The 16,703-nt window shown below is 52.4% G+C and overlaps 1 protein-coding gene across 1 annotated transcript in view; it reads left to right on the forward strand.

The window, feature by feature from the left end:
* The window catches only part of MYLK (myosin light chain kinase), a 295,783-nt gene that overhangs the window by 222,066 nt on the left and 57,014 nt on the right, over window positions 1–16,703 (forward strand). The window contains exon 18 of the mRNA XM_054713911.1: window positions 6,217–6,303. Coding sequence (XP_054569886.1) covers window positions 6,217–6,303 — 87 coding nt within the window. The remainder of the gene's footprint in view (window positions 1–6,216; window positions 6,304–16,703) is intronic.

The raw sequence follows: 16,703 nt of genomic DNA on the forward strand, positions 1-16,703 counted from the left end.
TACATTTGGGGATTCTTTTCTTGTTAAAAAGTTTTGAGGCTGATGGGGCATTTTTGCCCATAAATTGGTCTCCTTCTAGTTCATTCTCTTGCTCTCTCCATTAATCTTGATGACCTTCATTATCTATCTCTGGTGCCTGCCAGGAGGCCGCTGCAGGATTTGGCCTCAGGCTGCAGCTTGGGAGCTGGGTCTTTGAAGAGAGCAAGGAGAGGGATCTGAGGTAGACAAGCCAAGATACTGGACTGACTCAGCTGCTTGGGTTTGGCTTTGTTTTGACAAAGAGACAAAGGGCAGCCCCCTTGACATGCCCGGGCTTTCCCTGTTGCTATACTTGGAGATAAGTTAGTGTCCTGCGTGCAGGTGGGCTTCTGGCCACATGTAGCTTCATGTTCCCTCAAGTGCAACCTCTGGGGAATAGTCAAGGACTGCAGTCCACTCACCTGCCCCGCTGAGCTCCAGTGGGCTGAATAGGTTTCCTGTCCTTGGTCTGTCTCTTCCCAAGGCAACAGCCCTAACTTAGAGAGCCCAGTGGGTCCATGTACCCTTTGAAATTATGGACACAATTTTGTGTTTGTGGATGAGAGCAGTTTTGGAAGAGAGGATCCATAGTTCTACATCAGATTCTCAAAACGAGTCACGAATTAAAACACACTGGAGAACTACTTGCCAGGTGAGGTAACCGTGACTGCATTGTCAGGCCCAGTCACTGGGGGGTCTCTCTCACCTGCAGCGGCTGCCTGATCTCTGGAGAGGCCCGTCCTGCACTCCTCCCAAGGGGCAGTGAGGTCCCGCTGCAGGAGGGTGGAGAACTGCTGACGTCAGGCAGGCTCCCCCCTGCCGCCCAGCAGTGCCCTGCTCCCGACAGCCCTGTCACTCACGCAGCCGGTGCCAAACGCCATTAAGACTGTACATCTGTGGCCAATGTAATGATATAGTTTAAGGCCTCATAAAATGACTTTGGCTCGCTGGCTGTTCTGTATTAACCACACTACGGTTTCCCTCTCATAGGGGGAGGGAGGTAGCCTTTATGAGGCAGCAGCTCGGGCTGTTTTAGTCGTGCTCCGAGTCTTTTCTCAAAGAAAAAGGGTGCTGGTGCTCTCGTGCGCCTTCTTGATTGTGGTCACACTGCCCTTCCTCCCAAGGGCAGCCGAAGGCAAGCGTCCGCTTGTACCACAGAGGGACAATGAAGCCTGCAGTAGGTGAGGACTTTCCAGAAAACTCCCCCAGGAGGAGAAAAGGCTGCCCTTCAAGGCCCGACTTGTACATTTTTAGTTCATGCATTAGGAGGGCAGTGTCTTTCTCACTGAGAAAACCGAGGCTCAGCGAGAGTCAGCAGCCTTCCCCGGTCACGAAGGCAGCATGCAGGAGGTGCAGCGTCTCTGGGTGTCTCTGATCTCGACACACGCCCTTCCAGCCACCCAGCACAGGGAGTCACAAAGGAGTTACCCTGGCAGGACTTGAACCTGGGTGTGCCTGGTTCTGAAGCCTGCACATTTCCAAATAAAATTCGTGTTTCGAAAACACTTGAATATTGGTGAATGGTATGGTTTAACGTGGAACAAGCATACAACGCACTTAGCATTATGGCCTCCTGTCTAGTGAATAGCATGGCAGTGTCCACTCTCCAGTAACTGCCCTCCCTGTTGGGGAGTGCTTTGCATATGTGGCCTGAGTGACCCATTACCTCTTATTCTGACCCAGGTGAGAGGTGAGGAAACAAAGCTCTTCTGTAGGCCAAAATCCCCAGACAGGAGTCAGAGGACACCTCAGTCCCCTGCCTGGCTAAGGGCATCTGGCCTCAGCTGCTGGTGAGACCGAGGGCTTCATGACCATGGAGAGTTGCGCACATGTTGGTAGGAGGTAACGTTCCAGTGGGCACCCACACTATCACTCATCCAACAAATGTGCGGGTGCCCACTCTGTGCCAGGCACTGCTCCGGGAGCTGAGGCTGAAAGCAGTGAGCCAAACAGAAGTTTCTGCTCTCAGGGACTTGACATTCTAGTGAGCGGGAGACGGTAATGAGGATGAACAGATATGTCATAAACTCTCAGGCAATGCCACGTGTTTGAAAAAAGCAAAGTGGGGTCATGGGAGTAGGGGAGGCTGCTTTGGAGAGGATGGTTGCCAGGCCTCTCAGGAAGTGACATTGGAACAGAGACCTGAAGGATGGGAGAGAAGGAGTGTCAGAGGCAGAGGTAATGGTGAGAGCAAAGCCCTGAGGTGAGACTATGCTTGAGACATTCCCAGAAGAATAAGGAGGCAGAAGGCTGAGCCTGAACAAGGGGCAGAGTGGCGGGAAATGAGGTTGAGGAGGACAAGCGCCCAGATTTGCCCGGCCATGAAGGCTGAACAAGGAAACTGGATTTTATTCTAAGTGAGGGACAACGCTGAACATCTAAAGGATCACTCAGGTGGCCATATGGTGACCAGACTCGGAGGGGTAAAAGGGAGAGCAGGAAGACCCTCTGGGAGTGGCTGAAATGGTCCAGGCAGGAGACAGTGGCAGGTCAGGCTCTGTGGGAGAAGTGGGAAGTGATCAGACTCATCATCTGTCTTGCTGGTAGGGCTGATAGGATTGGCTGATGAATTGGAAGTGGAGAGATAGGGAAGTCAAAGGCAACGCTTCGTGTTTGTGGGGAGCGTGTGCGGATCAGTGGTGGTACCACCTACTGAGATTAGAATGCAGGGGCTGGGGCCACAGGCTAGAGTTCCCTGCGGTACCCATGAGACATCCAGGTGGGCATGTCACATGGCATTTAGATGAATCCAGGTTGAGGACAGAGGCCAAGATGGGAGACAGGATATGGAGAACCATGCGCATAGGAGGCCATTTAATGCCCTGGGATTCAATGAGGTCTCTAAGGAGTGGCTGTGGATGGACCCAGGAAGGAGGCAGAATCCAACATTGAGAAGCAGGGCAGGACAGAAGTCTGTGAAGGCGATGGGATGGAATGGTCCCAGTGAGAGGGACAGGAAGAAATCCAGGAGAGAGGGGTGTCCCGGAAGCCAATGGTGGTCATTTTGATAAGAAAGGAGTGATGGAGATCAATGCATCAAATGATGCTGCCAAGTAGAGTAAAATGAGCCTGGGCGTTGGCCATGGGATTTGGGAAGCTGGAGCTCATTGGTAACCATGACAAGGGGGTCTCGGGGAGTGATAGTAAGAAAACCTGATTTGAGGTGTACAGAGACCGAGTCTGGAGGGCTGAGTCCAGAGCTAGAGTGGAGGGGAAGGGGTGAGGCATTGTCCATATAAGGACACGTTTTCCCCTCTCTATGGAGGCCCCCACATCCCTCACTGCCATCGTCCTCCCCCATGCTTCTTTGGGCACGACCCGACCAGCAAAGGACTCCAGTCCTGGGGCCCAGACCTAGAAATGGAGTTCCATTTCATCAGCAACTGATTAAAATAGACAGAAAATACAAGCTGCTCTTAAACTTTTATTACTATTATTTTTATCCCCTGGGCCACTGTGTGAGCACAGAGCTGGTTTTGATTAAGCCATGGTCCTTCCAGCCCCTCCTCGATGCGGTTCTCACGGAGGTCTAGTGGCTTGTGGGGCATGCACATCCCCATGGGGTGGGGGTGAGGCTGCAGAGGGAAGAGAGGCTCCAAGTCAGGGGTGGGCCTGGTTTGAAAGGGAAAATGAGCCCTTTCCTCATGGCCAGATGGAAAGATAAGGTGCAGAGAACTTCTGAAACAAGGCTCGGAGCCCATGGCAGGGGAGTGCACTCACACGGTGTAAAGCCAGCGCCTGAGCTGAAGACAGATGCAGAGGCTGGAAACAGGCGGTGGGGGCTGGTCAGGGAGGGCTTCCTGGAGGTGGAGAGTTCTAAAGCAGATTTGGAAGGCAGCAAGGAAATGTGACGAACAGGAGGGGCGATTAATAAGAAGCAATCGTCTTTCTGCTCTCCAGAGCACGTGGCATGCATTCTTCTTCTTTTTTTTAAATTTCTTTATTGATTAAGGTGTTACATATGTGTCCTCATCCCCCCATTAACTCCCCAAACCCCCCCCCCCCCCACTCATGCTCTCACCCCGCCCCCCTGTTGTCTGTGTCCATTGGTTAGGCTTATATGCCTGCATACAAGTCCTTTGGTTGATCTCTTCCCCTTACCCCCACCCTCCCCGACCTTCCCTCTGAGGTTTGACAGTCTGATCGATGCTTCTCTGTCTCTGGATTTGTTTTTGTTCATCAGTTTATGTTGTTCATTATATTCCATAAATGAGGGAGGTCATGTGGTATTTATCTTTCTCTGACTGGCTTATTTCACTTAGCATAATGCTCTCCAGTTCTTCTTTGAGCCCAGTAACCCGGGGCCTGGGGAGTGCGATGCTTCGGTCAGGTACTTCTGATGCGCAGCCAAGCTTGAGAACCACAGAGGCTGACAGATGTGTACCGAGGATGGTGCTGCAGCTGAGAATGACCACTGTGCCTGGGGAAAAACCAGTGTGAGAAAATGAAGTCATCCTCTTCCCATGGTGCTCTGTGCTCCTCCATCCATGTCCACATGGACCCTGGGGTGTGGGCCACCCAATGAGGAGACAGGACAGGCGCAGTGGCAGCTATAGATGGAGGGGACCCCGACCCACCGTGGGGGGCGTTTCTGCTCTTACAGAAGGTGGAAGAAGGACGAGGCAGTGAGGAGTGGAGGCAGGGGAGGGGCTGGGTATCACGTCCTGTGGTGAAGGATTTGCTCCAGCCCCATTCCCTCAGCCCCATCCCCTGCCACATGCTGCTTGACACTCCACCTCATCATTCCTGCAGTTTCACGTGCGCAACTCTGGGCCGACTCCCTGGGACCTGTGTGCCTCGCTGCCTCCGGAGCCCGGACAATGCCTGTCCCAGGCCTCCACCCCTGGGTTACCCAGCTAGTAGGGAGGGGGCAGGCATGAGCTTGGGAAGGAAGCCTGACGGGTGTGGAGGGTTTCTATGGGCAGATCCACATTCTGGAGCAGGAAAGACCTAAGTGCCATCTAGAAGGAGCAGGGCATGCAGATGGGAGCACCAAGAATCCCCTAGCTCTGTGCTCCCCATTCCTACCCCCACAGCCCTCAGGAGAGAGCATGTGTTAGCAGCCAGGACTGCCCCCCCAGGAGGCAGGGACAGCAAGATGGCCTTCCTCCCCAGCCAAGCCACAGGAATGTGGCCGCTGCCTCAGCTGGAAAGCCCCACCCCCTCCTTTCTCCCTCAGCGTTTCCTCTCTTCAGGAGCAGGAAAAGGATGGACAGGAAGGGGCTCTGAGGGGAGGCTCCTTCCCAGCACGGGCCCTGAAGAGCGTTCCTAGTGGGGAAACGCTGCGGCACAGTGATAGCCGTTGGGCCAGCTGCTGCTTATCTGAGTCTCTGGTTGGCTTCCCCTCGACTTCCTAACGTCCAGTCTCCTCAGGGCCCAGTGAGGGCCTTTTGTGCCCAACCCGGCCCAGCCCAGCCCAGCCCAGCACGATGTCCTGCTAATTGACCAGGGAGTTTCCCTGGCATCACCCACACTGTGCACCCCAGGGAGCACGAGGAGAGGCCTGAGGATCTGTGCCCGCATCATGCAGCATTTCCGCTCTGCCCGGAAGGCTGCTGCCACAGCCCCCTGGGTCCTCAGTGGCTCAAGGCTCAGGCCAGAGCGGGCGAGGCCTGCCGGCCGCCTGCTCGGAGGTCTTGGTCTGGTTTGGAGTGTCCACCTGTGGAAGGGAGCCAAGAAATCAGAGGCTATAAGGCCTCTCCAGACTGTGAGCCCCAGGGCAGGACCGGTTCCCTCCTTCCTCTGTACAAGAAGCCTCTCCACATAGAGCAGAGTTCTGGGAGCCAGAATGTTTACCCTGAGAGAGTCAAGACCCAGTGGAGGGAAAGGATGGGAGAGGTGAGCCCAGGGCGCCGACGCCCCCCTGTCCGCGTGATGCGATGTCTGGCAGCAGGTGCCGCTGTGGAGGGGAAAGCGGTCCCCAGCTCCCGGGACAGCCTGTCCATCCGTCTTGCCAGGCGGCTGCGCTCTCCACCTGACTCACACGGCCCTGCGCAGCGACACTCCGTCTTCGTCTTCGGTGCTCTTGTGGAAGGAGGCGCGGGCACCCTGCAGGGCAGGCACCGAGGCCCTGGGAGCTGAACGGGGAAGGGGCGGGAGCTGTCATGTTGTTGGGGTGGGATTTTTATTGCGATGCCTCCTCTGTTCCTTTCCTTGGGCAGCTGCCGACCAATGTTTGTTGTCACCTGTCTGTTCCAGATGCCCCCGCCGGTGAGAGCGCCAAGGCCCCTGAGATGAAAGCCCGGAGGCCCAGGAGCTCGCTTCCTCCTGTGCTGGGAACAGAGAGTGAGTACCTGCTCAGCTCTTCCAGGCGTCCCCAGGCCTGAGGGCCAGCCCAGACCCTGCCTGCCCCCGACGGCCCAGGGGCTCCTGGAGACGGAGCCCGGGGCCTCTTCCCAGGCCTCCCATCTCTCCCGACCTCCCATAGCCTGCGTGGAGGTACCCGTCCACCCTCCACCTCACTCAGGTCCTTCCTCCTTCTCCCAAGGCTCCTGGGAGAGCTCCTCACCTCTCCCAGGTGGGTCTTTCCTGCTGGCGGGTAGACCTTTCAAAACGGTGGCTCTGGCCTTGCCACTCCTGGTTGGAGTGCCCAGCAGCCCCCAAGCCTCGGAGTCTCCTACAGGTGAACCTCCGCACCTCGCTGCCCGGCACACCTGCCACACATGCAGACGCACGTTCTGGCGTTGGCCTCAGCCTGCTTTCCAAGCGCTGCCCCCAGCTCCTTGACTCCTGTTTTATACTCAACCCAAACTGAGCTCCTCAGTGTGCCCTGCACATCCCTGCGTCCCTTCCTTTCCACCTTCATTCTGCACCTCTATCATGGGACAGGCTCCCACGGAAGAGCCACCTCATCCCTGACGGAGTCCGTCCTTGCTCCAACTGAAAGTCACTCTCCCCTCCTGTGAGCTCCCACAGCCCTCCACACCTCCTTTCTGCATTGATCGTCTTCTTCCAGGGCCACGGTGATGTGTCTGGTCTCCTTCTCCCTCCTCCTCCTTCTCCCTCCTCCTCCTCCCTGAGGGCCACAGCCAGGCCTGCTCAGGTGGCCCTTCCGGGATGACTCCGCTGCGCCTGCTCACAGAAGGCCCCTCAGAGTCTCTGAGGATCAAGCTGTAGCTGTGCTACCCATGGCCGAGGGGGGGGAGCGTCTCCTGGACCGCGTAGAGCTCTCCCCTCTCTGTGGGTCTCGGCTCCCCACGGCCCACTTACCTAGAGGCAGAAAGCGCAGGGCCCACAGTGCTTCCACAGGCCAAACACTATCCCAACCTCTTATAGAAAGAGGAGAAAAAAAATACACTTCAGGTCAAAGAAAATGTTTTCATTCAGAATATTAACGTGTTCATCTTTTTACCAGTGCAGTTGGAAGTATAATTCATATGTTGGTATAGTGATATCTTTTATTTTTTCCTTAATGGAGGAAAGGGCCAGTGAAGGCAAAAGGGCCTAGTTCACCAGAGTCACAATGCAGCAGCCCTGGCTTCCCCTACTGATTAATTATTGGTATAATTTTGTTAGAACTATGCTTCGAATCCTCCAGTTTTAACAGAGGGTGTGGAATTGCTTGAACATCCCTAACACACACTTTCTACATTTAAAAAACAAACAAGCTCATACAAACCCATACTAATAGAGGAAAGTGATTGAGCTCGATTAATTCAAGGCTATTTCTCTATTTCCATTACAACACAGTGTTGTGTGACTTAGTTTTACTCTTTTCTTTTCAAAGCAGCGCATGTCCCTTCCTGATGATGAGCTTGCGTTCCTTGCACATACTCCATCCAAGCCGTGGTGGTGGGGGCGGGGCGGGGAGGTGGGGGGGTGCTGTCCAGCCTTCAGTGTGGTGGGTCTGCCAGTTGGAATTATAATTTCTCATGGGTATTTCACCACAGTGGGGCGCCTCAGATTACCAAGCGTGGACCTTTAATAAGTTGTTGGAAGTGCATAAACAATTCTAAGAAAAACCTAGTAAAAATGGGTTAATGATTTTATCTTGCAAAAGGATTTCTTATGCCTGTACTCTGTGAGTTATGGGAAATGTGAGCAGAAGAGAGGCCGGGTCTTAGAAGCTCACCAAGTACCTGTGAACCAGGGGTCTGGCAGGTCACTCGCCAGCCCTGGGGCACAGCAGGAGTGCATGGTGTCTGAGCTGGGAGGTCAGCAGCCTCCTGTCCTCAGCTCTGGCCCATCCATTCCAGCGAGGTCCTGAGGCGGGTGAGGTGGAGTCACGGGAGAGCTGGAAAGAGAAACACAAGCTGGAGACAGAGAGCAGACCGGCCTGGCTCCTCGCCCTGGAAGAGAGGGCTGTGGAGAACTCCCATCAAGTTGTCATCGTCCAGCTCTAGGGCAGGGGCTCTCACCCTGGCTGCCTGTGCGAGTCACCTGGGGAGCCATCAAACACATCACTGTCCGGGCTGCACCCCCAACTAATTAAATCAGGAGCTCTGGGGTGCAGCCCAGCCCTCAGCATTTGTTTAAGCCACCCCAGGTGCGGCAGGTCAGGCTGGAAGCCAGCTGTCCCAGGAAAGCAGGGGCCTGCGCTGTTGGCCTTGAGAAGCAGAAGGGCTCTCCTCTGCAGCCTCCGGGCCCCTCATGCCCAGGTCCTCAGAGTATCAGTCACCTGCCCAGTCTCCACGCTGCAGGGAGGGAGCACGATGCTCTGCTCTGCAGTGTGGAGGCTGGAAGCCTGGGTTCCTGCCCTGCAGAGGGAGCAGGAAAAGGGCTCAGTCCCCAGGGCTGCTTAGGGGCGGGCGGGGCTGGCAGGAGGGGCTGCTCCTCTAGAAAATGCACACGTCCACCACGGATCAACTCCGCAGACACTGCTTGTCTGCTGAAGGGGAATTTCCTTTGTGTCGAGAGCCTTCCTGTTAGAATTACAGACATGTGGCTCCATATACATCACTGGCCACTTGGAATTCCTCTGCTGGCCTGTGTCCCCCCAACCCCCTATCACCCCAGCCTGTTGCTCCTGGAGGCGCCTGAGGAGGCAGCTGCCCAGAGATAGGAAATGAAGAGGGTGTCTTTTAGGTCTGCACCGCAGTTCTTTTCTCACTGGGGTACAATTTGCATTGTTTACCAATTGCTAAAGTTAAGTATACATGCACTCTTGTTTAGACATTTTAAACAGCATCAAAACATACCAAGTACAACGTGAAAGGCCTCTTTCATCTACCCCCAATTCCACTCACCTCAAATATATCGCAATTACTGTATTCTGTGCATTTGCATTTACATATGCAACTATATCACGTGATCTGTGTGCCTCTGAAACTTGCTTTTTTTCTCTCAGCATTGCCATTCCCAGGCCCGGGTATCTGATTGCATGAGAAAGCCCAGAGACTCGAGTCCCTGAGTGGCCTGGCTGTGTTGTGTTCATTTTTGTCAAAGGCTGGGAAGTACCTAATCTAACCAGGAAATCCATCTTTCCTGCCAGTGACCAAGGGAAGGCTGAGTGGTTTTCTTGTCAAACAGATTGTGGCCAGATCCCTTCTGCAGCCCTCCCCTCCGCAGCCCCGCGTTCAGTCCTGTAAGTGAGCTGTCAGGTGTGAGTGGACAGCACTCATCCACGCGGGGGCCTGAGAGCCTGGGGGAGCCCCACCGCTGCGGAGCAGGCCTGCCCCACCTAGGGGCGGGGCAAGAGGAAACTGACAAGTACCAGTTAACCTGCCAGACACCCCTCGCAGGTACAGGAGTGAGGAGGGGTCGTGTGGGAAGATTTGAGGGTAGGGGAGACTCTGGGCCAGGCTATGAAGAGGAGAAGAATGTGGTTTGGTTGAAGAGGAATGATATTATCGGAGGGAGAGACTGCTCAGGTGCCATAATGAATATTGTGAGGACTCCTGACTTGGAGGATCATTTGCTTGTCATAGAAAATAAGCATTTATTGAGCGCCCGTGCCACGGGCATCTTCTACGACTGGTTTTCCCCTCCAGATGGGCATTTAACAGCGCTCAGCGAGTTTCATAGAGTCCGACTCCTCCGGCCCAGAGCTTGCCTCCCCTGAGCTGAGCGGGTGTGGGCGGCAGCCTCAGGCACAGGGTGTGACCAGATAGCCACTGGGATAGAGGGCAGGGGACAAAAGTCTTGGTTTTATCACTAATTGAACCTGAGGCCTTGGTGAAAGCCCTTTGCCCCTCTGGACCTTGGCCGCCTCACGTGTCAAGTGGGGACTGTCTCCGACTGCTCCCAGGCTTTCCAGCTCCGACATCAGGCCTTTCAGTGGAGTGTTTTTTCTAAGTGACACAGTTCAGGTGAGGTCGGCTGACTCCCCTTGGTACCATAATGTGTGGAGGCTCAAGCCAGCATGGGTTGTGTTGCACAGCAGCAAACGTCCTGACAGGAAGGAGGCCGTAAGCATGAGGCCCAGGTCTAGGGTGTTCGAGCTGGAAGAAATCGGAATGGAATTTTGTGTGAAGAAGACCTCAGTGGGGCTTTAAAAAATGGTTTTAGAGAATACAGCTGAGGCTATGCCAGTGCAGGAACAGACTCGGGATGAGGCCGATCAGTCTGTAGAGTTGCTGGTCTTTGAGGAAAGAAATCGATGGGCTTCCGTAGGGCACGTTTTCAACATGAGGACAGACACCAGGGCTCTGAATCTTCCGTGCCTGGCCTGAGGCAGGGATATAATGAGTATTTGTTTTTTTCAATCGATGCATGAGTTTCCATGCTTTAAGGGTCCCTGCCTCCACCGTGTTTCTGGGATTTGGGGAGAGGCAGGTTGAGCGCCCCTTTGTGCTCCAGGCCTGGCCTTGGCTGAGCTGCCCTCCTGGCACCCGTCACTTAGGCTTCAGTCCCCACGTTGAACCACCCAGATTATGATGCTTGTAGATATCTTTGCTTTGACCTCCCATTTGTGTCTGTCTCGGAAACCAAACATCATGTCAACTTAAAAATGTCTTTGGATGTCAAAAGCAGTGTCCAGTTTTCCTAAAAGTTTTCACCAGAATCAAACTTTTCTTTTAAATATTCTCTCCAGGGAATATCAAACCCTGATAGGGTCCAAAGAGCTAAAAGGAGATGCTGGAGAGGTTGAGACTTGGAGACTTGCCTGACAGTGAAAGATGTGGGACCTGGGAGAGAAGCTGAGTATTTCCATGAATGTCTTTGAAAGCTGGTACCAACTCCCGGTCATTCCCAACCAGAGTATTGGTCTATGAGGAGCGATGGTGCCCTCACCCTCCACCCCTGAGCTGCTGCCTCAGCTCCTCCCGGCTCTCCCACTATCTTCTACAAGCCAGTTAAATGGCAGGAAGGGTCCTCCCCAGGGAGGGCCTGGAGGATGCCGGTCAGGCCACCCTGGGACTGTGTCTCAGCCACGCCGCCTGCCTCTTTCACAACCATCCTGGCGTTTTGTGTCCTGAGGCTTGGGGATGGGTGTTTGCAGTAACAAGAGGAGCAGTGTTCCTCTGGAATCTTCTCATGTGGCAGCCTTTGCTGTGAGGGGATGTGTCCAGGAAATTTGCCCAGAGATGTTAATTCTGGGAAAACCACCAGTATTTCTGCACAAATCTGTAAGGAACTGGAAGGAGCCTGGTGTGTGCAGGAGAGCGGTTGGGGGTTGTCCCTTCACCCTGAGCCCTGAGCCCTGAGCCTGCTCCAGTGCAGGGCAGTGGGATTCAGCCTTCCACCCCCAGGCCCTCACTGCTACCCTCCTGCTCTGACACAGCCTGTGGTGTGGGTGCTCCTTCCACCCTTCCCCCAGGCCAAGTCCCCTTCAGGAGCCTTTGGCAAAAAGTTAATGCTGATTTTGGGAATTGTGAAGATTTTTATGTCTATTTTTAGTTAACTACCTAAAAAGGGCAATGTCCCCAGAGGGGCAGAGATCCAGGGACCTACTTGTACCCAAGGCTGTTCCAGCTTCATCCCCAATTCTCCTTTGCTTTTCATTATCTCAGAGCCTTTTGACTCTGTGAGACCCGCCTTCAAGCTCTGTAAATATCTCCCAAATGCTTGCTCTGGTCTTTCTGCCCTTGAGTCACTGGAGAGATGTACTCAGATGCCTTCCGACTGAGCAGTCTAAACATTTCTCTGGCATGCTGATCTCCTCCCTGCCAGGACAGAAGGTTCATGAGGGCAGGATGAGGTTAGGAGTTGGGCAGGCTGGGGCAGAAGCAAAAGGTGGATTGTGCAGATACCTGGAGGCTGGCCTCCCCACCCCTGCCCCGGGTGTCCCTGGAGGCAGCCAAATCCAAAGCTTTGATCCAAGATGTTTTCAAGGGGCTGCCTCACTTCTTCCAGCCGCCCTCTCCTGTCTAGTGTGAAGGCTCAGCACCTGGCAGGTTTCATGTAGTTGGTCAGACAAGAGGCTTCTTTTCATGGGAAGTTGCACCAGGATTCAAGCCCCAGGACCCATGTCTCAGCAGCAGAGCCCAGGCATGTTTGTTGGAATTCCCAGGTTAACAGAGATCCTCAAGGGTTCCACTCACGCCTTTAATAGCTATTTTTCAAGCATGTGGCAGGTACTGTGCTAGGCCCTGGGGATACAGAAGGTGAGCAAGATGGGTCCTGTTCCTGTCTCCAGGTAGCTTGCTGTCGTTTACACACGTTGAGGCAAGTTTCTGCAATTGCATTGCCTTGTGATGGGTGCGGAGATAGAACCCCCTCGGAGGGGCATGGAACCCAGCCTGGCAGTAGTGAGCCATGAGCTAGACCTGCCTGAGGAACGTGCAACAGTCAGCAAAGAGCTGACAGCAAAAGCCTGGTATTGCAGAAACTGAAAGGCATTCAGTGTAGGGAACAGTGCCCACCCCCGAGCCCCCGAAGATGGTGCAGGGACCAACCAGCAAGGGCAAGAATCTGTGCTTTTAGCCGTTTCCCAGGTGATTATGAGGCATGCTAGATTTTGAGAACCACCGATATTGAGCATTGAAGACAAGGGTGAGGGTGTTCCCCCTGAGGGAGCAGTAAGAAAGCAAGTTGGAGATGAAAGCCAGGAACAGATCCCCAAGGCCTTTGGAAGATGAGTTGGACTTGATCCTGAGTGACAGTGGGCAGTCACAGGAGAGGTTGAGACAGATCTGCATTCGAGAAAGACAACTTTGGACACAGAGTGATGGATATGTTAGGGCAGAGCCTAGGGGTGGTATAGTTAGGACTAGAATGGTGACAGTGGGGATGTGGAGGGTGGCAGACCGAGGAGCTTTTTAGTTGATGGACTTGGCATGTATTAGTGACTGGATATGGGCAGGGAGGGGGCCTTGGGAGAAGGGGACATGCAGTGGTGTGGGAGAAGATCCTGGTTTGGGTTTTGGGAGTATTTCTACTCAGCTACATGTGTTTTTATGAACCCAGCAAGTCATCTGGCTTTTATGCAAATCCATCTCCGTTTTTGTGAAATGGAAATAGTGTGAGGTGCTCTGCCTGTGTTTGATTGGGGTAAGAACCAAATGAGAAAAAGGATGATGTGCCCATGGGCTAAAACAGCTAACTGAATCCATCTCTCTACAGAAAACCAGTTTGGAATCAGGTGACTCAGCTCTCCAACCCATAAATCAGGTTCTTCTAAGCCCAGAAACAATTAATGGGTTGCAGCAGATGGTCATATAAAATATGTATAGAATAGGATACAGAACATTGCTAACGTTTAAAGTTGCTAACCAATTCAGACAGCAGAAGCTCCAAATTTAAAGAACAAATATAAAACTTTGGCCTTCAATTTCATTTGTCTATAACACAGAAAGAAGCATATTAGCACAGACTCTACTTCTGGCACAGGGGTTTACCCAGGGTGGCCAGGAAGAATATAGAGTGGGACTTTGGCATCATCTGATTTCATACTGTGCTGCTGCCCCTTCCTTATCAGCTCCTGGCCCACCACTCCAGGGGCTGTCAGCCTCCTTCGGCCCCAAGAGCCCCAACCACAGCTGCATTCATTCGTCCTAACAAAGCACCACAGGCTAGAAGTCCAAGATCAAAGTGTCAGCAGGTTTGGTTTCTCCCAAGGCTTCTCTCCTTGGCTTGTAGATGGCTGCCTTCTCGCTGTGACCTCACATGGCTTTTCCTCTGTGTCCCAATTTCTTAGGACCCACCCTACCAACCTCATTTTAACTTAATTACCTCTTTAAAGGCCCTATCTTATAGTCCCATTCTGAGGTATGGGCATTAGGGCTTCAACATATGAATTGGGGGGACACAACTAAGCCCACAGCAGCCCTCCACAAAGTTCCTCTGATCAGATGGCTTTCCCTCTGCACAGGAGGTCAGAGCCTAGCTGTGGTCCAAGCCTTTCTTCTTCCCTTGATGGCCTCTCCCTTCCAGCTGTGCCCTCTCCCTTCCCAACAGCCTGGGATGAAGCGGGGCAGGGGCTTCCTGGCTCAACCAGTCATGGGTATTTCGTATCCCATCCAGTATCTACTCCCGGGGGATTTGCTTTCTCGTGTTCTTCCTGGCGAGCATCTTTGAGCTCTCTTTTTCCTAGCCTTCTCTCTCACTTTGGAAGAAACCTTAGCTTGACAATCCTCTTCTGTCACCCCATTTCTCTCTGTCACTTTCACCTCTGAAATTCTGGATGGATTAATTGACTCCCTACCTGTTTCCTTAGAATCTCCTCTGGAGTGACTTCTGACACCCCTGTCCCACTGCACCTGCCCTCTCCCACACCACCCATTGCTCGGTGCTGGTCATACCTAAAGCCCACTTCCCAGTGTCCCTTGTCTTCTGCCCTTGGCTACAGTGGCTGTCCTTCTGCCTCTCCTCACTGTGGGCATTGCCTGGGATCAGACGCTGGCCCCTGCTCCCTTCACTGCATTCTTTTCCCAAAAGAACTAACCCATTCTCCCAGTTTCCATGATATTCCATCTTTGATCCTAAAATCTTTCACTTCCAGTCTCCACCAACCTTTCTCTGATCTCTGAATTCTGATCCTGGGCTTTTGCCTACATACAGATTAAATTCTTTCACCCACCACTTTCACTCTCACCAAGTCAAACCGCATCTTTCACTCCCAAATTCCATAATCGATCAATATAATTTTCCCCATTTATCTAAGCAAGAATTCTCTAAGGAGTATTTGTACATGCCTCTTGTTTAGCCCCTACTTTATTTAACTCTTCCTCGGTCTCTTATTCATATTTTCTGCTTCTCTCCAAAGAAAAGAAGCTGCCTTTACCAAAGCTGGTCCTGTGTGACCAGTTCCTTCCAAGAGAATGGCAGTAGCTTCGTAACTGGGTATCCTTGTCCCCAGGGATTGTAGAGACTGCCAGATGTCCTCTATCCCAGTCAGACTGCTGTTTGTGTGAGGACTCCCTGATCACTCAGGACAAAGACCCAACTCTCAGACTTGGCATCCGACACCAGCACTGTCCAACGCAACCTTCTGTGACGACGCCATGTTCTGTGTCTGCACAACATGATAGCCACTAACCACGTGTGGCTATTGAACACTTGGAATGTGACTAGTGTGACTGAGGAAATGAATTTTTAATTTTCTGGATTTAAATTGTCATACTATCTTCACACCACTGCTCTCTAACCCAGCTTTGTGCTCTGGCCAACCTCCACCAAACATCACCCTGGTTCTCAGCTCAGAGCCATTCCCTGTCCCTGTGCGATGGGACGGCGCTGCTCCCTTCTCTAGTTCAGATCTTCTCTAGTCCTCAGGCCCATCCTGTGCCCCAGCCTTTAGCCCTTCCTAACTATCTCCTTATCCCACAGTGTATACTCTTTCTCCCTCATGTGAACAGCCTTGTCATGTGGCTGGATAAATTTATTTTTTAAACTTTCTATTCAACTTCTATTTTGAAATAATTTCAGACTTATAGGAAAGTTGCAAAAATAGTACAAATAAATCTTGTATACCCTTACTCATATTCTTCAAATATCAACATTTTACCATGTTTGCTTTATATTTTGTCTCTCTTTTTTCCATCTCTCTTTCCCACTACCTCTACACACACACACACACACACACACACACACACACACACACACACACTTTATGAGCAGTTTGAAAGTAAGTTGCACGTATGTTATCTTCTGCACCTAAATTCTTTAGTGTATATTTCCTAAGAACAGTCTCTTATAAAAGAACAGTTGGGAGATCAAAACACAAAATTAGCATTGATACAATACTATCTATCATCTAATTTATTGGACTTAGTCAAAATTTCCAGCTGTCCTGTAAATGTCCTTTATGGCAAAAGAAGAAGGCCACGTGTCTTGCCATTTAAGCTCTTGAGGACAAGTCCTGATTTCTACACCTGGTTGGTTTTCTCCTCAGTACCTGGGCCAGTAGTCTGTATGCACATAGTAGGCCCTCAGTAAGTTTCTATGAGCTGGACAGACAGATCAATAATGGTGGCAAACCAGGGTGAACTTGATGGAGGCAGGCCTCTCCCTGGGCTCAGTCACGTAACTGGCAGCTACCAGTTCTGTGCTCTCAGTGTGCTTCTGTCAGGGACCAACTGCTTACAAGATGCCCTGGGGTTCCCAGTGGGTAGCCGCACTCCTCCCATTTTACTGATGCACAACTGACAATCCACAGAATTATCTGACTTACCTGTGGCCACAGAACAACTCCATGCCCAAGCCAGGGCACAGCACTGCTTCTCTGTAACCTGCAGAGGCAAAGCTTTGTGTGTTGACAAAACCCCACTCATTCATCCAATAAATAGTTATCAAGTGCAGCTGTGTGTCGGCACATTGGGTTCACAGCTTATACTTTAGGGGCAGGCAAAGGGCAAGCAATAAAT

This window comes from Eptesicus fuscus, chromosome 3 (assembly GCF_027574615.1).
Source record: "Eptesicus fuscus isolate TK198812 chromosome 3, DD_ASM_mEF_20220401, whole genome shotgun sequence".
NCBI classification, from domain to species: Eukaryota; Metazoa; Chordata; class Mammalia; order Chiroptera; family Vespertilionidae; genus Eptesicus; species Eptesicus fuscus.